General features: G+C 48.4%; 1 protein-coding gene across 1 annotated transcript in view; it reads left to right on the top strand.

The window, feature by feature from the left end:
- The window catches only part of TENM4 (teneurin transmembrane protein 4), a 220777-nt gene that overhangs the window by 154316 nt on the left and 39975 nt on the right, over positions 1-26486 (top strand). Inside the window, exons 14-19 of the mRNA XM_040630912.1 lie at positions 74-341; positions 2608-2751; positions 5414-5663; positions 7884-7904; positions 15600-15832; positions 19635-19789. Of these exons, the coding sequence (XP_040486846.1) occupies positions 74-341; positions 2608-2751; positions 5414-5663; positions 7884-7904; positions 15600-15832; positions 19635-19789 (1071 nt within the window). The remainder of the gene's footprint in view (positions 1-73; positions 342-2607; positions 2752-5413; positions 5664-7883; positions 7905-15599; positions 15833-19634; positions 19790-26486) is intronic.

Raw genomic sequence — 26486 nt, 5'->3', positions numbered from 1 at the left:
TGCGTGGGGCTTGCCATCTCCCCATGTGCCGTGAGTCCCTGAGCGTCACTTTCCATGTAATCTGTCTCCTCAGGCGTTGCAGGAGGAAATCGCCATCTCTGGCTGCAAGATGAGGCTCAGCTACCTGAGCAGCCGGACCCCTGGCTACAAGTCCGTCCTGAGGATCCGCCTCACCCACCCCACCATCCCCTTCAACCTCATGAAGGTGCACCTCATGGTGGCCGTTGAGGGCCGCCTCTTCAGGAAGTGGTTTGCCGCAGCCCCGGACTTGTCCTATTATTTCATCTGGGACAAGACAGACGTCTACAACCAGAAGGTGTTTGGGCTCTCGGAAGCCTTTGGTAAGCCTCTCAGCCACAGGACCACAAGGCCATCCCCAGAGAGAGAGTAACACTTGGGGGCACAGGGCTCTTTCTCCACCTCCTTTGTTTCTTCTTCCTCCCTTACTCTTCTCAGAAATACCTTCAGCTTAGTTGACCTTCAGGACTTTTCAGGGACCGTCCACAATCTCAGAGAACGTACTCAAAGACCTGAATGTAAAGAAGTTGATCATTTAAAAAAGTGGGTTACAAAATCAAAAGGGTCCTTGCAAAGCACCGTGGTGGTATGTGATGGGTGAACAGAGGCTTTGTGCCACAAAGACTGAGCTGTGTGGCATTGTCCTGGCCTCCTCACAACCATCTGGCCTCAACGCACCCACTAAACATGTGGGAGTCTGGAGCTCCTGGGTTTCTTCAGTTTTACTGAGATGCTGGGGCAAAGATTCTTTCTTCATCAGAAAGGCCTGTTGGCCTCTTCATCTCATTTGCAGTCAGAGAGGTTCTCTCCTTGTTGTCATTGCTATCTGTTTCTAAGATGAGGCAGAAGGTGACTGTGGCCTCGCTTGGGTCCCAGCCCCTCCGTATAGAGCAGCGTCCCAAGGAGGGTTCTGAGCTGGACTGCTAGCAGACCTAGCCCTGCGGGGCTAGTCCCCCAAGCATGGAGAAGGTTAGCCCAGGGAATTCCTTCTTACCTTGAACCCTGCTCCAATTTCATTCCCTTGCTGGATTCAGCGAAGGCAGGATGAGGAAGCAGAGGAGAAATCATGTTGTAAAAAGAAAGAGAAGAAGGGAGGGAAGGAAGGCAGGTAATCATGAAGAGAATGTCTGCAAGAGGAAGCAGAGAGGTGAGGGGGCTCCCCAAGGGTGGATGAGGAAGGAAGAGAGCTGGACTCATCGCAGACCTCCCCTGTAGTTTCACAGCCCACCCTACCTCGCAAGGGCATGTTGGGAGCAAAGATGCTGTCTCTCACCGTTTGCTCTCCTTTCTGTAATTCAAACTGCTTCTGGGGTCCCTTCAAGAACAGCGAAACTTCACAACCTCTTCGGGTGAAATGAGTATCCTTCGCATCCGTCAGCCAGGGAAAAAGGGGAAGCGTCTGCTCAGTGAGACCTCCAAGGGCAGAGGCTCACTTTCCTGGGCTGACAGGTGACCAGCAGGAGGCAGAGAGACTGCTAACAGGACTCCTGGTCACAGGGAAGATGTCCATGTGGACACTCCCCTCCTGCCGTATTTGGCCATCAACCTTTTATGGCATGTAGGGAAACTTTCAGGAGCTGCCCAATTGTTAATTCCCGCCTTGAACACGCGGTAGGATATTGCCTGCTTGGCGAATAGTGTCTGCGCAGAAGGATACTTGAAAGAAATGGCATTCCCATCCCTGCTAGTTCCTTTCCATAGGGCAGTTATAGGGCTTTTTACAAACCCCGCCTTGGGACGCCTGCCAGGGTTAGCCTGCATCCCGGTGCCCTTCCAAGGAAGCCTGGATTTATGAAACAGAAGTGAAACCAGGGGATTTTCAAGCTTTGAGGCCTCAAAGCATCTTCCAGCTTTCAAAGTACCCTGAGCTCTTTTCCCATATATTCATTATAAACAATATTGAATTTTTTTCTCTAGTCAAGTCATACCATTATCATTCATAAAAATTTGATAAGTGGACAAAAAATAAATAAATTCATATGTTTCTATAAATAATACCACTACTCGTTAACATTTAAATTTATTTTCTTTCTTCATGTATAGTTATTTTATGTGTGTGTGTATAGTTTTTTTAAGCATAGATATAATACTGTATATAACCAGTCTTTCCAACTTAGCATTATTCCATAAACATTTTCCGTGTCACCCCATTATCTTCATAACCAAAATATCTAGTGATGGCATAATATTCCTCCAGCGGGTACACTTGAGCTCAACCTCTAACCCCTTTTGAACTTTCAGATGACTTCCAATTTGCCCTATGATAAATAATGCTTCAGTGAAGAGTTTTGGGCCTAAAGTATTTTCCATACGAGAGGATTATGTCCCGGGAATCGATTCACCTGGGTCCTTTTTAAGGTGTTTAGTGCATTTTCTTTAACTTTTCCTAATAATGCACGATTGCTCTTTGAAAGGAAGGTATTCAGCCTCGGCACCTCCGTGTCAGTACTGCACGTACGTTTGGTTCCTGCTGAGAAATTGGATCCTCTCTCCTTTGCTACAAAAGACAAGCCAGAGCCTCGCATGCAGATCAAAGCCAGAGCAGAGGCTTTGCTCACCTGTGCATTTTGCACCTTTTGTTTCCTACAGTTTCTGTGGGCTATGAGTATGAATCCTGCCCAGATCTGATCCTCTGGGAAAAAAGAACAGCAGTGCTGCAGGGCTACGAAATCGATGCTTCCAAGCTGGGAGGCTGGAGCCTAGACAAACATCATGCCCTCAACATCCAAAGTGGTGAGTACGTGCGTAGAATTCCAGCAGCCAGGCCTCGGGTGTGACCCTTGTCTCCTAGCCTTCCTGCCCCGCCAGAGGGGGAAAAAAGGCACACTTCAAACCACAAGGGCTCGTGTGTGATCAGTTGTCAGAAGGATTAGTCAACAGAGATATTTCTTGGGAGCCTGCTCTGTGCTTGTCACTGCTGGGCGCTGGGGATACAGAAATGAAAGGCCTCAGGAGCTGACACTCTGGTGAGACGCCAGACACTTCCCAGGTGGTCTCCAAGTGGTGCCGTGGGTGGCAATGCCTCCCCGCACAAAGGCACAGGACCCTAGGGCGTGAACAGGGGCACCTCAGCTTCTTGGTTCAGCAAGGTTCTCTTTGGTGAGAAGCTCTGAACTGAGTCTCAAAAGGTCTGTAGGATTAGCCCTAGTAGGGAGAATATTCTAGGTGGAAGGCACAGTGTGCACCAAAGCACAAAGCTGAAAGAAGAGTAATGGGAGAGAAGGTTCGCTGTGGTTTGAGCGAAGGATGAAATGAAAGCGAGAGCAAAAGCCAAAGTTGGGGCTGGAGCAGCTAGAGCCGAGGCTGAGAAGAGGGGGACTTTGAACTTCGTCCAGAGGCAGGTGTCAAGCCTCAGAAAGGTTCCAGGCATGCAAGTGACACAACGAGCTCTGTATGGTCAAGCTCACCTTGACTGTGTTCCGGGATGGGCCAACTAAATACGGGAATAATGTCTCCCGCCTCACCTGAGGAAGCAGTGGATGCCTATCAAAACACCACGTGGTTTAAGGAAAAATCGACAAACTGATTCTAGAACTTATGATAGCATCAAGATTTGCCAATAGCTATGGCAGCCTTTAAAACAAGAAGAAGAAAGAGGCACTGCCAGATAATCCACTGTCTTAGAAAAACCAGTCTCCAGCACTGTGTGGTGCTGGCCCGGGAGCAGATAAATAGACTCTATGGGACAGAGCTCGGAGTTCAGAAACTGACCTGTAAGTAGTCGGGGGACTAGTGTTGGCCACACGTGTCGGGAAAGCCAAAATAACAGAATTCCAAACGAGTTGAAAGTTTGTTCCTCACTCAGCTCAGAGTCTGGAGGGAGACCGTCCAGGGCTGGCTTGGCAGGTCCAGGTCCTGGTCCTGGCTCCTCCCCTCCCATTGCTCTGCTCGCACCTCCAACTCCAAGGTTATGGTCCAGGGTGACCGCTTAAGCTCCGGCCTTCATATCCATGACCCAGCCAGCAAGAAGGAGGAGAAGGGCTAAGGGCAAGCCCTTTCCATTTCAGGGACACCTCCCAGCAGCTGCCCGTCCCACCTGTCCGTCCACACCACTGGCCAGAATTTCATCACCCGCCAAGTGTAGGCAGCCCTAGATCTTCCTGTGCCCGGCCAGACAGCAGGGCTTCTGTAGCTGCAGAGTAAGGACAGGGGACAGGATGGGTGTCTGTGGGTGACAACACCATGCATACATAGGAACTGGTATGTGACAGAGGCAGCGTCAGCTATCGGTGGGGGATGGACAGTTACGTTAGAAACTGGCATTGGGAAAACTGGTTCAATAGGTGGAAAAGAGTAAAATTAAGTTCACACCACATACAAAATGAATCAGGTTAATTAAAGATCTAAATTTGAAAGATAACGCTTTAAAACTAATAGAAGAAAACATAAGAGAATATCTTTATGATCTCAGAGGATTCTCTGAAACCAAAAAGAGCACAAACATTACAGTAGCAAAATGAGTGATTAGACTATGTAAGAATGAAAGACACCTGTTTAATAAAGGATAAAGCTAATCTGTGACAGCCCAGGAGAAGATCCTGGTGACCATAAACCCAAAACTCAGGCTTCAGTATGGAAGAGGTGAGGTCGGAGGCAGGGAGTCCAGTTTGGAGGCTGTGGCAGTAATATAGAAGACGAAGGTGATCTGGGCCTAGAAAAGAAACAGTGTGGGTATGGGATGAAGTCTCCAAGTTACTGAGGTCAGTCCCTTCATTTTTCTGGTAAGAAAACTGAGGCCCCAAGAGCAGGTAAAGCCAGTGGGAGTCCTATGCAACATCTGGGATCAGTCCGTTAGGAGCAAAACCAGATAAAAACCCAGGTCTTTTGACTCCACCCTGATGAGAGGAGACTGAACTTCACTCGTGCGTTTCTTTAAACATTCATTGGGATCTACTCTATGTCCAGTCTGCACTAGGCACTGGGGGTGCAGAAAGGGGGAAGACATGGTTTCCCCGCTTGAAATGGTGTCAATCTAAAGAGAGAAAAATGGGTCACTGTAATAAAAAATGCACACTGTAATAAAGAGAGGGACTAGCCATGTACTATCTATCTGAGAAGCGGTGAATGGTTCAGGGCCTAGGCTCAGGAGCACTTCTGCTACCATCTGGGTGACCTCAGGTAAGCCACCAGCCTGCCCCCCCCCCATTAATACAGAGGGGATAATGGGACCTGTCTTACAGAGTCACTGTGAGCGTTCGATCAGGAAGGCAGGATGGCCTGTTCAAGACATTCTGGGTTTCGTGATGGGGGTGCGGCAGCCTTGGGGGGGGGGGAGTCTGGAAATGGTAGGCAGAGATTTTGCATTCCTTGCACAATCACGGGGACTCTGTGTCGGCCATAGAAGAGGGCCATTTCCTGCTCCTTTGGTGATTCTGCCCTTTTGTCCTTGCCCCAGGCATCTTGCACAAAGGGAATGGGGAGAACCAGTTTGTGTCTCAGCAGCCCCCTGTCATTGGGAGCATCATGGGCAACGGGCGCCGGAGAAGCATCTCCTGCCCCAGCTGCAACGGCCTTGCTGACGGCAACAAGCTCCTGGCCCCCGTGGCCCTCACATGTGGCTCCGACGGGAGCCTCTACGTGGGAGACTTCAACTACGTCCGAAGGATCTTCCCCTCTGGGAACGTCACCAACATCCTGGAGTTGAGGTATGTAAGGTGACGCCCTCCTCACACTTGCTAATACCGTTCCTTGGCCATGCCTTGGGCCCACCCGGCGTTACTCACTGCACCCAGAGGAGGGGATAGACGGAGCCTCACCTGTCAGAGTCCATCTGGGACTTTCCACTTCCCAGCTCAGGGGCTGAACTATAAACTGGGGGCTTTGGGGAAGCAGGTGCTGTTTTCCATGGGGCACTGCAATGAAGACAAACCACTTGTGGGACAGGGGTATCTTGGTGCCCAGAAGATGTAAAGGTCTGCTACCAATCAGGAATTAGACTCTAGAAGCCCTTGAATTTCTTCCTGATTCTTGGCACCAAACAGATTGGAATTAGTCCCATGAGTTTTCTTAGAAGCACAAGGACAACAGGATGGACACGGCCCCCGTGCCAGCGTCACCTGGTTTGGCCCTGTTACTAAACACTCATCCGAGTTAGGAATGGTTCTCTTCAGATAAAGGCCCGCAGGCTGAAATCAGGCAGTGCCTCTCGGCCCCGCACGTGCTGCACAGCCAGCCGACTCAGCCTTTTCTTTCTCCCCATCGCAACCATGCGTGCTGGAGCACAGCCACACTTAGAGCTCGGGGAAGGACCTGATGGGTTGAATTTTCTGTAGGCCTCCCTAAAGCAGGTCTTTTTAGAACCAAAGCACTGTCATAAGGTGGGTTCTAGGGTTACAGAGAAGCTGTGGCTAGAGACAGGGGAGCCCCACACTCCCAGTCAGGAGAAATGACGCCAGGTTCCTCAGAACTGCTTTAGGGAAGGGGATCTGCCCATCTCCTAGACCGGGGTCCATGTGAACAGGGTGTGGGCCCATGAGCTGGAAAGCCTTCCTCTAAAATAGCCAGAGATAAGGAAACTCACTTTTGTGAGGTCCCAACTATTTGCCCAGTATAACAGTCCTGCAAAATATTTCTCATGATTGCCCTTGACAAGCAAGAAAAAGGAGACTCAGAGAATTTAAAGAATCTGCCCGAGGTCCAGCTTTTAGCATGGTGGACCCAAACCCAGAAGGCCGTCAATCACACAGCTCTGCCTCACCCAAAAAGAGCCACATTGGCTTTAATGCCACATTAAGTTATTCTGTGGAGGTCATTGCCTGCTGAGAATCTCACTCTGCAGGGCACACATGAAAGGAAGGGAAGGCTTACTGGCTGACCACCGTCGGAAAGGGTTCCTATTCTCACACACACACACACACACACACACACACACACACACACACGGACAAATGAAGCAGAGGGTCTTTGGCCACAAGAACAATCAGAAGCTCAAATTCTCTGGACTCCTAGGAGATGAGATATAAGGCTAATGAGAACTACCGATGGAATATTCTCTGCCTTTCTTCTCTCTTTTTATGGGTTTCCCTGCCACAGACATCTGTCAGGGAGGAAGGAGCCCGTAAGCCTGTTTGCTCCAGGCAGCTGCTGCCGTTGTCTTCCTATCTCCTGTAGTACGATGGAAAGAGCCAGGGACTAGGGAGTCAGGCCACCTCGGCAGAGAGGCTGTGCAACTTTGGGCAATACGCTTACCCTCTCTGGGCCCCCATTTTCACATCTTCAAATAAGGCATCCCATTTTCCCTGCCTCCCTCCCACATTTGAGGGGAAATCATGGGAGACAATAGACAAGGAAGGGAGGAGTTAATGAAATTTGGAAAGAAATAAATTTATCAATATGTTACCATCTTAATATATTGTCTTCCCAGCCTATTTCCCTGTTCCTCCCCCTCCCTTCTAATTACGGTGTGTCTCCAATTCTGTATTCTGTTATGAGCAGGATCACGGTGGGTGACGCAAGTTTTGAATACCTTCTGTAGGGCCGCATGCCCACCGACAGAGACACAGCAGTGAGCAGGTGTATCTCTGGGCATGTGTCTCTGTACAGGGAAGGGGATCGGCGGTCCCAGCCTCTGTCTTAGCCCTGGTGAGAGCGGCAGCATGTCAGCCTCCTCCTCTTCCCCTGAACTCAGCCATAGTGGTGCAGGTGAAACCGTGCCTCTTCTGTGATATGTAGCTGCTTGTAAGTGAGCTCACTGACAAATAATATCCAATATAAAATAAATCAGTGTCATAGCTGCTAAGTCTTTATTTATTATAGTATTGTACAGTACCATTGCTGTCAAGTTTTCAGGCTGCTAATAATGCTTCTAACCCCACTGCTAACACCTCATTCTTTCTTCTATTCCCTGCTCTCCTGTCTTCTGTCAGAAATAAAGATTTCAGACATAGGTAAGCCAACCAGTGGAGAATTTCCTGTCTCTCCTCTGCCTTGTTGCATGTTGTGTGGTAAGCTGCACGTGTCAATTTCAGACGGCTCCATAGCAAATGAATCCTGTGCGATTGGAACTGATCGGGGGTAATCAGTTACAGTGAGAGGAAGTCATTAATAATGGGGGGAGGCGGGGGGCGAGAGCCTGAGTTCCTTTCATCTCTAGCAAAGTGCAGGAGCTACTCTGGTTGTCTGTGGACATGACAGACAGAAATAATAGGGGAAACAGTTTTAACTTTGGCATGGTAATTTGAACACCAGTCTGCTTCTCCTTGGAGTAAATGAGGACATCATCCTAACTGTGTTGAGTGGCTTCGATGGTCACAATGGGTAGTCTTGAGAACATCTCGATCAGGCGAGGAACCTGGAAGAAGGCAGGTTTCAGATTTGCACTTCTGGGGGCATTCTGGATGCTTTGGCTTTGGTGGCTGGGATGCCAGGTCACCCCACCAGAAAGTTTGCCAGCAAGGACAGAGTTGGGGAGGATTTTTCAGACCATATGGACCACCCAAAATAGTGGTCCCCAAATAGGAACTTTGTCACAGGGTAGATTTGTCATGGAGGCTCACAGTGACAGAGACATGTCTGCCCTTCAGCACCACTGTCTTTGTAGCACTAGTCTGAGTCCCAGGGAACAGTCGCCTCACACACATCTAGGTGACTCGAAAGGAGCTGTGGGCAGGTGGAGCTGGGGATGCCACAGAGGTGGCTTTCAGTTATCCATGTGTGGCTCACATCAAAGTGGTACATGGGGTAAGTGCTAAGTTGGAATGAAAGAAAATCTTAGGATGGTGGAAAGAGTTAGACCCAAAATCCATAATGTTTATATCCACACCTGTGTAATTAGATATAGTATTAATGTAACAATCATATATATTACTTTGTTAAGACTCTGTTAGAGAGAGAGAGAGCAAGAGCAAGGAGCAGAGGCAGAGGGAGAAGCAGACTCTCCACTGGGCGGGGAGCCCAGCATGGGGCTTGATCCCGGGATCCTGAGACTATGACCTGAGCTGAAGTCAGATGCTTAACCGACTGAGCCACCCAGGCGCCCCAATCATATATATTATTTTAAGGTTAGAATAATAATTAACATGGATAGAGCATCCAGTGTGTGTCAGAGAGAGGGTTCAGTGATTTACATGGACTGTAGCAGTTCATCCCCAAACCACCCTGTGAGGTAAGCATTCTTGCTGCACCCAGGTTACAGATGAGAAAGCTGAAGCTCCCCAGTGTGTAACCTTGGAAAAATCACTTCATCTTTCTGCGCTTTTGTTTGTTCCTGGAAGTTAACAAAGTCTCTCTTGGAGGCTGTTTTACAGGTTACAGAGGGTGCTTATAAAGTATGTAGCATTGTGCCAGGCACAGAAGGGGGCTGCCAGGCACAGAGGGGGCCTGCCTGGCACAGCAGGCAGGCACATATTATTACTAAATAATAAATAAATATTATTATTATATTTATATGTATTATTACTATCATCATAACCATTATATGATGATGATGGTGTCTCCATCTTTTCCGGAAAGGAATTCAGTCCTCTTATAACCAAAGACACATGTCTTAAAGTAAATTAAATAGAAGTTGAGAACAAAAGAAAAAAGGAAGAAACACATATGTGATTGTATGTCAAACTAGACCCTGAACTTCCTGGCAGCTAGAGTAAACAGGGAAACATAATTATTCTCATGGTTTGCATTATCAGAAATGGAAAAACATGCTCACTTCTCAGAGGGGGACTGTTTTTTCCTGACACCGAAATCTAAAAGAATTTTCAGTGAGCTTTGTATGGATGATACTGAACCATGAATTGATACATAACCGCCGAGATGGTTTTAGAGAGAACACAGAGGTACGTTTCATGTGAAGATCTGGGGTGAAAACCCAGCATTTCACATGAAAACCTTCAGTCAGTGGTGGTAACTGGCTGGGACGCAGCTGGGCTATGGGGCCGGAGCTGGGAAGAATCAGGAGGCCAGGGTTCCTGTCCAGCGCCGTGGCACAGTCGTCGGGTGCCTCTGGGTTGGTCACCCAGCATTTCCGGTTTCCAGCCTCGTCATCTGTCAACCGTGAGAGCTGTGGTTTTCGTGCCTTTTGTTTCTGACATTTAGTGATCTTTTGATACATCCGTGGCATGATTTCAAAGCCAGCTTCCTGCCCTCCCTCAATTCATCACTTTCTCAGGCGCCAGAAACTACTTCTGAAATAAACCAAAGTGGAAGGAAAAAAGAAATTTCTTTCTGGCTTCCCCAGTTTTCTAAAGAAAATCTGGAGTGAAAAGACCCAGGTCCCAGCTCTGATTTTAACTGGCACTTGGATATTGGTAAATCCCTTCCTCTCTCCGGGCCTTCGTGTCCCCCTTCGTTAATGTCAGAAGGGGATTAAAAATTCTAGAATTTTGTCCTCTCTGTCCATGAGCATTTTCTGTCTCGGCTGTTCCCAGGAGTGGGAGTCCGCATGTGTGTTCCCCAGAGCCATCTTGTCCGCTTCTGACAGTTCAGCCTCATGCCAGCCCACCACACAGGGCATGCCCAGTCCAGGGACCCCTCATCCCTTGGGTGTCTTCCTCAGTGGACCCCTTCAGGGAACGAGGATTCTTATTTCCTCCTAGATTTCTTCCCCAGGGTCATGGAGGAAAGCTTGAAGCCTGTTGTTCAGAAGCACATTTGAACTCAGGTCTCCATCAATCCCAGCCGCACATATTAAGTTAACTGCAACAGAGGGCCCTTTACTGCCCCAGGAAATATGCTGGGCAGGACAATATTAAGTCTGACATACCTGGCTTTTCCATTATGCAGTAATGTAGATACTCTGCAGGTTTCTCCCGGCGCTATGCTCGGAGATTTGCAGTCTTTATACAATGTTGTCCTCAAAGTAGCCCTTTGAAGTAGTTGTGATTATCCCCATTTCTCAGATGAAGAAACTAAGGCTCAGAGGAATGAAGTGATTTGCCCAAGGTCACCTACCGAGTGGGTGGTAGAACTAGCATTTGGACCCCTGTCTTTGTGGGTCTTCCCACTGGTTCTAAGAGCCAGTAAATCAAGTTCTGCCAGGGCTGCTGCCAGATGTAGCCAAAGGATGCTCGTTTGTAGATGTTACTCTGAGACAAAGGGAGAATTCTCACTCAGAAGCAGGGAATAGAGTGCCTCTGGTCCCTGGACTCCCAGCTCCGACCAGGACATTCCCCACAGCTTCCAGAAAGAAGGCAGAGTGAGGCTTGATTTCAGCCATGAGCTTCGGGAATGACACCCTCAGAGCCTCCAAGAATGTGTGTAGCTTCCAGAGGCGCCAAGTTCATGTTTACAGAGGTAGAAAAGAATGTGGGTCCCGCGGTGGGCTCTGGATACAGAGCTGTGACCCTCCCCTGTGCCCAGCCCAGCCCAAGACACTAGGAATCAGAGCTGAATCCAACATGGTCCCTGCTGCAGAGCTGGGCCTGGGGCTCCATCTCGCGAAGGGATGGTTTCTAGAGTATTCCAAGGCCTTGCCACTCTCAGTACAGACAGGCTACCCTGTCGTCCTCTGAAAATTTGTTAGAAATACAGGTTCTCAGGCCACAGCCCAGAACTGCTGAGCTGGAATCTTCCGTTTAACGTGATCTCCACATGATTTGTCTGCCCGTGAAAGTGTGAAGAACACTGCTGTAAGGCCTCAGTTTCCAAATCTGACTGTGGCTCAGCATCACCTGGAGAGACCTTAAGGGTGCAGATGCCCAGGCCTTTCAGATGTTGTCAGTGAGGCTTTTCTTTTTCTTTTTCTTTTTCTTTTTTTTTAAGCTTTTCTGGTGAGTCTGATCCGTGTTTGAGCACCATCACTGTAAGCTCCTTAGCGTTAGTATTTCCTCTGTACGCTCCCAGGGAGGCAGATAGTCATTCAGTGATTCAGAAAGTCAGTAGACCTTTCTGGAACACTTCCTCTGCAGAGGGTCTAGTGACGCCACGAAGGAAGTGGCCAGTTATCCAGTGGAGGAAGGCAGGGCTGGGAATCCAGGGATGGCATTACAGATGAGAGAACGCTGGAGCTGGGTCTCAGGACATGGTCGGGTGCTCCCCCCGCTGGGTCAGGGCAGGGGCACTTTCGAGGCCCTGAGAGGCAGCGTGGGCAAATAGGAAGAACACAGCCTTTAGGTCAAGAAGACTGGAGATGGAAACCATCTCTGGTAGTCTCAGTTTTCTGAAATATATATATTTAAAACAACAACAAGCACCTGCCTTACACAGTAGTTGTGAGGCATGTCAGGCTGTGCAGAGAAAGCACTAGGATGGTGTCTGGGGCAGCACAAGCCCCCAGCGGTGGTAGCAGATGCTTTCGTGCCAGCGACAGTCCGCTCGGCAAGCTCTGCTCCACTGAACGGTGCTCCTGCCCCCTGCAGAGGTCTGGCTGCTGCTCCCTGGGCAGGTGGCATCAGGAGGCAGTGTCCTGAAGACTGTCCAAGAGCTCTACCAGTTGGAAGGGGCTGTTGAGATGTATAATTTCATTTGATCCTGATGACAAGCCTGTGGGCCGAGCAGAGCAGGAACTCCATCAGCTGACAGCCGAGGGACCTACGATTTGAGCGATGTAGGTGACTTGCTCAAACGAGAACCCATGTCTTCTTAGTTCAAAGCTAGCGTTCTTTCCCTACGCTTCCCTGACCACCAGACTGCAATATGTCCTTGGGCACAGCAGACGGGCCGCAGCCCTTTCGGACTCTCTGGGACAGTCCTGCCAGTGCCATCCCCTTCTGGAATTCACTGAGCTGAGAAACTGTACGTGAGTGCCACTTCTCTGGGTCAGTGCAGGAAGACATGAGCCAGAAACTCGGGGCGAATCTCAGTGGACAGGGCCCCCCCATACTTCCTCTGGGACACATTTTCTGCCAAGGTGGAGGGCACCAGTTTATCATGAGTGATGCACAAAGAAATGAAATGGTCTCCCCCACCTTGCAGCTGTCATCAGGAAAGCAGAGATCAAGGCTGCCCCGCATCGCAGAGTGGCATCTAAGGTCACTGCATTTTTGTTTAGCCAGAATCCGCGTCATCTGGGAAGATTAAATCTGTGTTGCATTATAGGATAAGTCTCAGGGGGCATTTCAAGATAAACAGGACATCTCTCCTGTTACCAGCTTCCCCCAGAAGAGAAGTGAAAGAAATACCAAGTAATTTGAATGAAAATGATATTTAAATAAGCTCAAAATGGAGATGCCACCCCTTTAAAGCAAGGGGCGACTATCACTAGAAGGCGCCAAATTGAACATTGGAATACAAAAATGAATAAAATCCCGTCTCTTCCCTTCAAGTGTTGACTGTCAGATTCGGGAGACAGCCTCATAAATAAATAGTCACAGCATTATGTGAAGTGTCCTGTTACCCAGTTACGAACAGATATGACAGTTATGACACGGGTCAGGGAAGGTTTTGCCAGAAAAGGTACCATTGAGCTGACACCTGAAGAATGAGTAGAAGTTCTGCAGGCTGAAAAGGGAAGAGGGATGGAACATTCCACAGAGCGGGCATGGCAGGTACAGAGAGATGCGGAGGTGTGGGGGGTGACAAGGTGCTGGAGTGCAGGGCATCTGCTGGGAGGAGGCTGGAGAGACCAGGCAGTGGCAGCATGTGAAAAGCCCCGTGTGTTGCTCGGCTGGGGAGTCTGAACTCAGCCTAGAAGCCATGAGGAGTCCTGGAAGGGAGGGCATTGGCTCTGGGGTGACGTGACGATGTTTGAGTTAGAACAAGGAAGAATGGCCTGGGAAGGACCCAGGCTGCAGGCAGGGAGACCTGCCTGTTATTTGAGAAGGATGAGGTGATGGGACAGTCGTGTTAGGTCTAGAGAGGAAGGACAGTGGGAGAAAATCATGTCACCTTAGTCTAATTCAAGGAGAGAAAATAAAGGGAGGGTATCTTGGGTCTGGGAACCTGGCCCTGTTAAGAATCAGTCAGTCCCCAAGACAATGCTCAAAGCAAGGGATGGCTACAATGACAGCCACTCAGGGCCAGATTAAGACCTTCAGAGACCTTGACACTGAAAAGATGATGATCCCTCCATCTTCATGTGTAATTCAAAAAACACCAAGCTGTAAAATATAATTTTGTTTTTCAAAAGGACCCAAAACCTACATGTCTGATAAGATGTAAGATCACTTCCTCTGGACTTTTCTGATTCTCTTGCATCTTGAAGGTTTGTACAGTGCCCCTTCAGTGCTGGGGCTCTAGGCCCCTCTCAGCCTGCCCTCGGAACCCCCAGCACGGTTTGCAGCCCACCATCCAGTGAAAATGGCCGGTGCCAGGCCATCCAACCTGAACAGAGGGAGAGTCCTTTGAATCAGAAGACTTTCCAGAAACTTGGAAGCGGCAACCAGTATTAAGATGCAGTTTAAGGGCCCAGGAGTGACCAGGCCATGCACAGGGACTGAAGATTAGCTTTCCAGGATGTAGGAGTCCAGCTCCAATTCAGGCTAGACTTGGGAGAAATTATAAAGCAGTACCATGTGATAGGACAATTCAGGTTTAATTAGGGATACCTACTCTGTTGTCCTCTCCAACTGTAAAAACAGACATAATGACTAGGAATTAGACTAACAGTTACGATTATTAAGTATCTACGATGTGCCATGCGCTATGCTAAATATTCTTCACATAGGATTTTTTTTTTTTTTTAAGATTTTATTTATTTATTCGACAGAGATAGAGACAGCCAGCGAGAGAGGGAACACAGGCAGGGGGAGTGGGAGAGGAAGAAGCAGGCTCACAGCAGAGGAGCCTGACGTGGGGCTCGATCCCATAACGCCGGGATCACGCCCTGAGCCGAAGGCAGACGCTCAACCGCTGTGCCACCCAGGCGCCCCTCTTCACATAGGATTTTATGTAATTTTCTTGGTACACCGACAAGGTAGCTGTTTACACCCCATTTTGCAGATGAAGAGAACTTGAGGCTCAGAAGGCCAGCTAACTTGCCCGGGTTTCAGAACCTGGAAATGACCGAGCCAGACGTGGAACCCAGACTGATCCAATTCCAAAATTTGTGCGTCTTTCCTGCCGTGTGCCCAGGGCCAGTGCCTTGTCTCTGCCACCCTCCGTGCGGTCGTGGTCGGCCTCTGCCTCCCTCTGTCGCCAGAGCCTTGTCTTTAGGACTGGTTTCCAGAAACAGAAGTATCTCCAGAACTGCCCCCTTGTTTTATTTCTTTTTCCTTGGGTGTGGCTTCAAATTACAAACTCATCCTGATAAGTATAATGTGAGTCTGAGTCGACAGAAGACTGTATTGCCGCTGCCTGGGAGTCAGACGTGGCCAGGGTCTTGTCAGTCAGTCCCGAGGTGGCTGGGGGTGGGGCAGACTCGCAGGAGAAGGGCTTGTGTTGTGAACTCTTGTTGAAGTGTTTTTTTAGAGGCAAGCCCTCTGGTCTTTCTGGCTTGGCTTTACAGACCCCCCTGTGGGAAGCCTCCCTGATAATCCTTTGAAGAAAACACGGGTTGAGCCCCTCCTGTGGACATGGCGCTGGGCCGGGCATCGTACTCATTGGCAAGAGCTTTTCGTATTAACAGTTAGGGAAGAGGGACAGTGAAGCCACCCACTGGGGTCAGAAAAATTGCAGAGCCGTCACCCAAAAGTCATCCCTAGGTGACTTTTTGCTTGGATTCAGGTTGTACCTCTACGGTCACCAACTGGTGTGTCCTTATTTCGCAGTCACAGCCCAGCCCATAAGTACTACCTGACCACGGACCCCATGAGTGGGGCTGTCTTCCTTTCGGACACCAACAGCCGGCGGGTCTTTAAGATCAAGTCCACCGTGGTGGTGAAGGACCTTGTCAAGAACTCCGAGGTGGTCGCGGGGACGGGTGACCAGTGCCTCCCCTTCGATGACACTCGCTGCGGGGATGGTGGCAAGGCCACTGAAGCCACACTTACCAACCCCCGAGGTAAGGCCTTGCCTTGTAAACACAGTCAGTAACACTGATGGGCATCCTGATAATCAACTTCCCAGGAGTGAGGAGTCCAACTCCACACTCGGGCTTAGAATTGGAAAATATATATATATATCAGCCCCATGTGACAGCAAAATTCGGCCTTCATACCCACTCAATTTTCGGAAGAAATGCATGTTTATCCTTGTGAAAGCATTTTGGAAAATACCAAGAAGTCTACAGGGAAAAGTTAAAATTGTCACAATTCCAGCTGCCAGCAGTATTCCCAGGTAACTTCTCCCGTCTTCCCTTCTAGTCTTTTTCCTGCGTGTGGGTGTGCGTGTGTTTGGGTGCTCACCAAAAACAGACAAAGTTGAGGTCACATTAAACAAACTGTTTTGGTAACCTCCTTTTTGTTCCCCTAATTGATATACCATGAACACTTCTCCATGTTGTCAGTTTCCTCTGCCGTCATTTTTTATGGCTGTATAGCATTCCAGCAAATGGGCGTCCCATCATTCACTCATCAGTCCCCTCCTGTTGAACATCTATGCTCGCTCTCATGTTATTGTTTTATCAAAACATTGCAGCGTATCGTCTTTGTAGATGCTCGCACGCCACAGGACGGGTTAACTGTAGGCTTCAGTTTTGAGTCCTTCAAAAAGTCAGACCTCTTTCTACTCACAGCTACAATTCTTCATTTGCTTACCCAGCAGGTATTCACTGAGCGTGCAGTGCACTGTGGTTGCATAGAGAAGTTCAGTGTAGCAGAAGAAATAAGACTTGAATGTGAATCACTGATGTGGGAGAGAGGAAGAGGAGCTTCTCCCTGAGAGGCAAGGGAAACTGTGTGAGGGACCAGAGGCAAGAGAGGCCCCCATGCGTAGAACACAGGGAAGGTTTTTTGGAGGAGAAGCTGTCATTGTCAACCTTCATCAGAAAAACATCCGCTGTGTGCGGCCGTAAAGCGAATGACCTATAGTGTGTGAGCCTCAGCGTCCCCGTCGGTAAAATAGGGACATCGATACCTTCTGTGTCCACCTCCTAGGGTTGTTCTGAGGGTCAAAATGAATGTATTTCACATGATGTCCCACAACAATGTCATACGTGATCGTATTAGTAAATAGCGCCAGATCGCAGGGCCTCTCCTGGACCCAGCTGTGTCCCTAGTGAATTGGAATTAATGTCTGTGACAGTGGTTGGTACGTGCACTTTCCAGCCAAAGCATTAGACTCTAGTGAAATCAGCGGTTCTGTATTCAAATTCAAACATTGTTGCCTCGTAGCCATGTGAGTTGGGGTGAGTTGCTTAACCTGAGCCACAGTTTCCTTGTCTATGAAATAGAAATGCACTGCATAGTTGTAGTACAGATTAAATCTGATCAGGAGTGAAAATGCTTAGTTCAGTGGTTCCAGGCACTGGATAAACATCTCATAAATAGTGACTTCTATCAGAATTGTTATATTACATTACATTATGTTATCACACCATGTCATATGTCATCTCATCTCATCTCGCTTACATACCCGGACTGGTCAGGTGGTGACTGTGGGGTAAGTATTGTGATTTCCACGGTCCCAATTACAATTTCCCAACCCTGAGTGAGTAGCCTGCAGTGAAAAGCACACCAGGCTTGCACTTAGGGATCCTGCATTACAGTTTGGTCCTGCTGCTCCCTGGCTTCTGACCTCCTCCTCTGGGCCTCAGTTTTCCCGTTGACAAATGAGCAGATTGGGCTCCATGGATCCCCTAAGAACACGTTCAGTTACAACATTCTATTCCCTTAGAAGTAAAGGTTTTTTCTGAAAATGTTATTCTCTCTAGGTCTTTCTCTGTTGCCCCCCCACACACGTATGTTCTCCACACACAGATGCAGCCACACAGATGTAGCGGCAGTGAAATTGCCCAAAAGTCTGTAATTAACCCAGACAGAAATGACAAGGGTGCCACAGGATGCAGACACTTCACAGCAGTGGGGAGAAAAGATGTCCATCTATTTAGCACAACAAAAGGAGAAAATCTGAAGTAATTAATCAGGGGGCAGATCACTTCTATTAGCCAGTGCAGCCAACTTTGTAAACAAGAAACTCAGTTGTTCACGGAGCACTTCTCAGTCCCGGCAGATGGAAGAGGAAGACAGAGCAGAGTGAGGCAGACAAGAAAACTCCTGTCCTGGTGCTTACAGAATGCAACTAATTTACACTCGAGGCAGGGACAGAAGAAAGGCGTCCCTGCCTGAAGGCTGCCTTGTCCTCTGTGGGAAATCGCCCTCCGGCCCTGAGCAGCCTGACGAGGGGGTGGACGGAAGTCCTGCTCTGGGAAGTCTTCATCACTCAGAGGCCCTGATGGGGTCTGAAACCACCCCCGTCCTGGACACGTGGACCCCGAGAGCAAGGGCCTCCACAAAGCGCTGGTCACGTTCTCAGAATTATCAGCCACTAATAATTACTGCGGGCTCTTACAAGTCAGCTGTTCTTATCCCCATGTTGTTGATGAGGAAGCTGGACTCGGTGAAGTGACACGGCCAAGATTCTACGACCGGAAAGTTTCCTCTGGGAAGCTTTTCCCAACCCCTTCTTTCATTTCAGTCCCAGAGAAGCCTGAACAGAACACAACTGACCGGCATCTCCTTTGCTTCGTCGTGTCACTCCCTCGGGCCCTCCCCGGGGCCCCGACTCCCCATCTTAGCCTGCGTGCTCCTGGGGGCCTTCTCGTCCGTCTCTCAGCCCCAGCACCCCTGAGCAGTTCTTGGTGTGGCCGGGCTATGTCTAACTCTTGGGGTGGAAATTGGGGGTGGAAATCAGTATCACCCGTGATAAAACATATCTTGGTCCCAGTCCCAGCCACCCCCAGAATTAGTATTTCCAGGAGTGAGGCCAAGCAAGTATGTGTTGGGGAAAATAAAAGCTCTTTTGGTGGTTCTGATGTACATGACTGGTTAAGAAGCACTGATTTATTAGAGCGATTCTCGAACTTTGTTTCACATCATTATCACCCGAGGTGCTCATCAAAAATACAGACAGATATTCAGGCTTCACTTGAGGTTTTCTGAACCAGCTCCCTGTGGGGTACCTAATAGAAAACGCCCAGGTGATTCTCACACACATCCGGGAGTGAGAAGTACAAATTTAGAATAATCCCTTCATTTAAGAGCTGAGAATACGAATGCAGAGACGTCCAGTGACTTACCCAAGGTCACACAGCTGGTCATGGAGAAAACGAATGGCGAATTCAGACTGCTCTCGTCTGTGTGCCTTTTTATGGACATTTATTTCACCCATGTTCTCTGCACACACCCACAGGTTTCATGGTTAGACTGTATGCATCTATAATAACCAATGAAAATAAAATCAGAATAGAAAAACAAGAAGGATGATTATCTTGGAACAGAAAAGTTGTTACCAAAAAGGGGATTTGATTAATATAATTACAAGGCTTCATAAGTAGGTTCACTTAAATAATTCACAGTTTTGACATTGAAAAGGGTTCTCCTTACCACTACCTCTAGTGCTCGACAAGCAGGGGTCCGGTTTTAGTGGCTAGCTAAGCTGATAGGTAGAAATCTCCAGAAGCAGTAAGGTGGAAGGACCAGAGCCCTGGAGAATCAGAAGACTTGAGTTCTAATCCCTGCTCTGAACAAGTCACCCTAAGCCCCTGGGCATCTGTCTTCAGGCCTTTAGAAGAGAATCAAACCCTGTGGGGAGGATGTCGTCAAATCACAGAGCGGAGTGTCTCCATCAGCCTGCAGGGCTCCCCGAGCATGTAGCTAGTTACTGCCTCTAATGCTGAACTCCCTGTTTTGGCTTCTCTTTCCCAGGCATCACGGTGGACAAGTCTGGGCTGATTTACTTCGTGGATGGCACCATGATCAGACGCATTGATCAGAATGGGGTCATCTCCACCCTGCTGGGCTCCAATGATCTTACCTCGGCCCGGCCCCTCAGCTGTGACTCTGTCATGGATATTTCTCAGGTAAAAGAGAAAGCTTTGCCTGCTAGAGCCCTGGGGCTGCACACCTGTCCTCTCACGCGGCACCCAGCCCTCCCACCGGCCCCCCCATTTTTATACTGCACTAGCCCTTTAAGAGTACACTCTTGGTGCTGGACCTGGGAAAAGAACTAGGATACAGAGATGAGCAGAGCATAGCTTGGTGCTCTGGGAGTTAACCACCAGGTGTGACGGGGGGCGGGGGCAGGTGACAGAGGGATCTCAGGGGACAGTGAAGAAATCTGCCCGAGGAAGTTTCAAAGGCAGCCGAGATTCACATGGTGTGAATTTAGATCCATAGCTGCCTGTGAATTCCCTCTTTGGAAATACTTACAGGTACTTGGACGTTGTCTTTTCTCTTTCCATACTATAAACTCCGTGGGGACAGGAATTCTCTCCATCTTTTCCTCTGCTGTAACCAGAGTGCCTGGTATACAGTAGGAGTATAACCAGTATTTGGTGACTGACTGATTGAATCCCAGCTTTGCCACTCACGAGCTGAGTAACTTTAGACAAGTTCCTGAAGTCCTTTGAACCTCTCTTTTTATATCTTTAAAATGGAAATCATTGACTTCAGCCTGGCAGGATTGCTTGGAGGAAACATGAACAGTGCACACTGGGCTCCTGGCATGGCTTGGCTCCTCAAAGGCGGTCAGTAAACAGAAGTTCTGGTGCCCACTTGCACAAAAGAGGTGCAATTTGTGCCAGATCTTGAAGGTTAAATAGGGGTTGCTGGTTGGCAAGGAAGAACAGAGGCATCTCGCACAGAGGGAGCAGCGTGTGCAAAAAGCTACAGCGATATTAATGGGCCGGGAACGTTCAAGGACCGTTGGAAGATTGAATGCCCGAGCCTAGGGTTGTTGGAATAAAGAAGCAGGCGTTGAAACTGGAAGCATGACTTGGGGCCAGTTAGGGAAGGGCTTTCCTGGACCATGCCAAAGAGTTTGGACCTTAGCAGGGAACACCGGGAACCCCGTGTAGACCCAGTGACTGGCCGTTCAGCATGTCCTTAGTTAGTCCCGCAATGTCTTGGCAAGGAAAGTGTCCTTTATTGCAAAAAGTGTCCTTTATTGCTAGATCCTTTGGCAGGGCCTGGCCAGAGCTGAAGCAGTGAACAACCTTCTTGCCAACATTAGCAAAACCAAGGGGAAAAGGAAGGCAGGAGTTACATTAAATTGCAGAGTGGTGTCAGCAATAACCTCGCTTAGCTTTTTAAACCCCCTGCACAGAGGCCCTTTCCTGCCGACTGCTGACCTGCTCCCTGTGCTCCGCGGGCAGCAGAGGGTGGGAGCCCTCGCTGGCCGTGCCTGCCTGTTAGTGGCATGTATCATGGAGCACCGTCCCCAGAGCCCCATGGCTGTCGCTGGCCATCCCAGCACCCACCTCACACCACTTTCAGTTGCTGGAGTGGTTTTCCTCTGCATCAACTAATGTGATTGTTACGCTCCGGAATGGAATCTGTTTTCTGCCACTTGTCTTCCCAATTTGGCAGGCTTCCCCGTGCTGGCTCAAGCATTTCCCTCTCCGGCCTGTGAGCGAGCTTGAATTACCCGTCAGGAAGCTGCCACGGCCTGAGGACGTGCACGCGAGTATTTTTCAATTCTCAGAATGGGCCCTGCACCAGCCCGCACAGGCGCTGAGAATTTTCAATGCACACATTGGAAAGCTGTTTATTTTTTTTTTATAATGATTTTTTATTATATTATGTTAGTCACCATACAGTACATCCCCGGTTTCCGATGTAAGGCTCGATGATTCATTAGTTGTGTATAACACCCAGTGCACCATGCAATACGTGCCCTCCTTACTACCCATCACCGGCCTATCCCATTCCCCCACCCCCTCCCCTCTGAGGCCCTCAGTTTGTTTCTCAGAGTCCATAGTCTCTCATGTTTCATTCCCCCTTCTGATTACCCCCCCACCTTTATCCCTTTCTTCCCCTACCGATCATCCTAGTTCTTATGTTCCATAGATGAGAGAAATCATATGATAGTTGTCTTTCTCTGCTTGACTTATTTCACTCAGCATTATCTCCTCCAGTGCCGTCCATGTTGTAGCAAATGTTGAGAACTCATTCTTTCTGATAGCTGAGTAATATTCCATTGTATATATGGACCACAACTTCTTAATCCAGTCATCTTTTGAAGGGCATCTCGGCTCCTTCCACGATTTAGCTATTGTGGACATTGCTGCTATGAACATTGGGGTGCATATGGCCCTTCTCTTCACTACGTCTGTATCTTTGGGGTAAACACCCAGTAGTGCAATGGCTGGATCATAGGGTAGCTCAATTTTTAACTTTTTAAGGGACCTCCACACTGTTTTCCAGAGTGGCTGTACCAACTTGCATTCCCACCAACAATGTAGGAGGGATCCCCTTTCTCCACATCCTCTCCAACAATTGTTGTTTCTTGCCTTGTCTATTTTTGCCATTCTAACTGGTGTAAGGTGGTATCTCAGTGTGGTTTTGATTTGAATTTCCTTGATGGCTAATGATTTTGAACATTTTTTCATGTGTCTGTTAGCCATTTGTATGTCTTCATTGGAAAAGTGTCTGTTCATATCTTCTGCCCATTTTTTGATTTGTTTATTTGTTTCTCGTGTATTGAGTTTGAGAAGTTCTTTGTAGATCTTGGATACCAGTCCTTTATCTGTAGTGTCATTTGCAAATATATTCTCCCATTCCGTGGGCTGCCTCTTAGTTTTTCTGACTGTTTCCTTGGCTGTGCAGAAACTTTTAATCTTGATGAAGTCCCATAAATTCATTTTATCTTTTGTTTCTCTTGCCTTTGGGGATGTGTCATGAAAAAGGTTGCTTTGGCCGATGTCGTAGAGGTTGCTGCCTATGTTCTCCTCTAGAATTTTGATGGATTCCTGTCTCACATCGAGGTCTTTCATCCATTTGGAGTTTATTTTTGTGTATGCTGTGAGAGAGTGGTCAAGTTTCATTCTTTTGCATGTAGCTGTCCAATTTTCCCAGCACCATTTATTGAAGAGACTGTCTTTTTCCCACCGGATGTTTTTTCCTGCTTTATCAAATATTAGTTGCCCAAAGAGCCGAGGGTCCATTTCTGGGCTCTCTATTCTGTTCCATTGGTCTATGTGTCTGTTTTTGTGCCAGTACCATGCTGTCTTTGTGGTCACAGCTTTGTAGTACAGCTCGAAATCCGGCATTGTGATGCCCCCAGCTTTGTTTTTCCTTTTCAACAGTTCCTTGGAGATTCGGGGCCTTTTCTGTTTCCATACAAATTTAAGGACTATTTGTTCCAGTTCTTTGAAAAATGTCCTCGGTATTTTGATCGGGATAGCATTGAAAGTGTAGATTGCTCTGGGTAGCATGGACATTTTAACTATGTTAATTCTTCCCATCCATGAGCATGGAATATCTTTCCATCTTTTTATGTCTTCCTCAATGTCTTTCAAGAGTGATTTATAATTTCTAGAATATAGGTCCTTTACGTCTCTGGTTAAGTTAATTCCAAGGTAACGTATGGTTTTTGGTGCTATTGTAAATGGGATGGATTCCCTAATTTCTCTTTCTTCAGTCTCGTTATTCGTGTATAGAAATGCAACTGATTTCTGAGCATTGATTTTGTATCCCGCCACGTTACTGAATTGCTCTATAACTTCTAATAGTTTGGGAGTGGCTTCTTTTGGGTTTTCCATATAGAGTATCATGTCATCTGCGAAGAGAGACATTTTGACTTCTTCTCTGCCGATTTGGATACCTTTGATCCCTTTTTGTCGTCTGATTGCTGTTGCAAGGACTTCTAGTACTATGTTGAATAATAGTGGCGAGAGTGGGCATCCTTGTCGTGTTCCTGATCTTAAGGGAAAGGCTTCCAGCTTTTCCCCATTGAGAATAATATTTGCAGTAGGCTTTTCATAGATGGCTTTTATGAGATTGAGAAATGGAAAGCTGTTTAACTTCAGTTAGAGGGACTACCAAGCAGCGGGAATCAGGCTCGGAGGACAAGCTGCAGATAGTGGAGTGGGGAAAAAAACCCACACTTAGCTTCAGAAATCCTGGACCACAGTTCCTTTGCCCCTGGTCCTGACTACTCTCATCTGAGTCGAAGCATGGAATTCTTTTTACCAAACTCTCCAGACACAGGCTGATATTTTTATGCGCACATGTGGGCGGGGTACTGGCTTTCATTCTGAGAGCTTCCTCTGTACAAACACTCAGGGCTATTTCACTGCCCCCCTGGGGAGCAAGGTGGTAAGCCGGAGAGCTAAGAACATGGCTCAGAGGCAAGAGTACAAAATAGGAACCAAGGAACTCGGACCAGCTCCGCTGAGAGGAGATGAAGACCAGGCCCGAGGAGAAAGTCAAGGGAGGCATAGAGCAGAGAAGGAACACAAGATGTTGCAACCTAGTCGAAAGAGGGGATTCGTCCCTAGCTCAGCAGGCTACAGAGTATAACTCTGTATGGAGGGTCCAAAATGATTTCTTGAGAACTTAGCCTGTGCCAGGCACTGTTAGAAATGGGAAGACAGAGATGAGTATGACTTCACTTTTCTTATTTAGCTGTCACAGTAATCCCAAGGGGTGATATTATCTACCCCGTTTTACAGATAAGGAAACTGAGGCTTGGTGGGTGAAAATGCAGTTATACATACAGAGCCCTATGCTAGGTTCCATCAGGGATGTGGAAATGAATTTTGTAATGAAATCATGTACATAAATCCTAGCACCGTGCCTGGCAGCCAGGAATAAGCTGTAAATATTCATTCCCTTTATAATTTGCAAAGAAACTCCTTGTACATTGTCTTGTTTGATCCTCACAATTACTCTATGTAATATTTATTACCTCCATTTACAGATGAGGGAAGAAGTTCAAAGTCTTTAAGTAACGCACACCTGTAGTAATTGTGGGACTAAGACGAGAAGTGAGCTGTCCTGGCCTCAAATCCCTCGCACTCCCCATGCCATTCACCAGTCATTTATTCATTCATCCACTTGGCAATCCATTTCTTGAGAACAAATAACTCTGCAACAAGGCAGTCATCCCAGAGCACTTTGATAAAGGCACAGAATATTCAGAAGGACAGGGGAGAGGGAGCTCCATCCCCTCTCAGTACTGCAGAACACGGGAGCCGGAGCCGGAGGGACCACAGGAATTCTAAAGAATCGTGCCTCCATTGTGTTGATTAAGCCTTGGTGTGGCTGTCGCTCCTAGGAGGTGAAATCAGAGAAGCCTGTATGCTTGGTCTGCTCCAGAGCCACCCCACAGGCTCCGTGACAGAGCCAGGATGGACTCCAAGAGCTCTGTTCCTTCTTTCCCAGGTGCCTTTGTGCACACAGTGGGAGGAGGGAGAGAGCAGGAAAGCGCTTGTCCTTCCTCCTTCTCCTCTCCCTGTCCCCCTTCTCCTCTCCCTGTCCCCCTTCCGCCTCGCCTCCCACCCACCAGGGAGCCATCTTTTCATCATCATGACTGGCAGAAAGGTCTGGGCAAGCAGGTCCCCAAGGTGCCACAGGACCAAAAGGCATAAAATATTTAGCAGCCAGTGTTGACAAGAAATGGGTTTTAGGAAATTGAAAATTCCCCTGTCACTTTAGAGTAAACTGTTCTTGAAGCAGCCAAGGGCTGCTGCGACGCTGTGCTCCAGAGAGCCCTGGGAAGTGTGCAGGAGCGCCTCTGGCCAGAGGCTCTGGCTCCCCGGCTCTGTGGAGGCCAAGGGGCCCAGGCTGGGGGGGAGGAGACAGGAAGACCAGCAGGCAGGGCCTGAGGATGGCCCTGAGCTGAAGGGTCAGATGGAGGTGGCCACATCTCACAGGTATGTAATTGCTCAGGTTTCTTTTTATATTAGTAAACGACCACATGGACGTTGTAGAAAATGTAAAAAGTTAAAAATTACAAAGAAGAAAGTTAAAATTACCCCAAACCCGAGTATGGTTAACATTTTGATGTATAACCCCCACGCTTTTAATCTCCCCTCGATCTGTAATTTATCTAATTTGTGGTTGCCGTGTTTCCCCCAGTTGGGTTCACACTATGCTTACAATTCTGTAACCTGTTCTTTTCAACTAATACGAAGCAACCATTTTCCCATGTCATTCAATATCCAGCCATAACATCACTTTTAATGACTACGCGGAGTATTCTGCCTTGGGGGCGAGCTAAATACTATCGTTATTTAGCCAGTTCCCTGTCACTGGGCATTTGGGTTGGTTGCAGTTTTTCACCACTATAAAAAACGGCTGTGATGTACACCCTTGTGGACAGGGGTGTACCAGAGTGAATTCCTGGGGGAGAAATTTCTTATCTAAAGGAATACGCGTGTTTAAGTAAGTCCGAAATTGGATGGAACGTCGAGGGTTTGCAGGGGGCTCAGGAACCTAAGGCGATGAGTCCCTAGGGGCGGGGTACACAAGTCGGATGGAGGCAACACTTCCAGCCCACGTACAGTGTGGCTGGATGACCCCTTGGGGACACAGCTGGCAAGCGGCTTCCCTCAGTGCCAGCACCTCCCAGTGTGTGGAATCCAACAATCCGGCCTCCATGTCCACCAACAAAGCCTTCCTCGCCTCAGACCCCGTCAGCAGCGTCCCCTGTGTTCCCACCTGAAAGCCCTCCATCGTCCCTGTCAGCTTCCCGGCCTGGCACAGAGGAGGCTCAGGCGTGGACCCCGGGACCTCGGAACCCCTCATTCCCAGGGCCAGCTTCCTGAATCTCGT

Source organism: Ursus maritimus, unplaced genomic scaffold (genome assembly GCF_017311325.1).
Source record: "Ursus maritimus isolate PB19 unplaced genomic scaffold, ASM1731132v1 scaffold_16, whole genome shotgun sequence".
NCBI classification, from domain to species: domain Eukaryota; kingdom Metazoa; phylum Chordata; class Mammalia; order Carnivora; family Ursidae; genus Ursus; species Ursus maritimus.
This window is presented reverse-complemented; position numbering and strand designations above follow the sequence as displayed.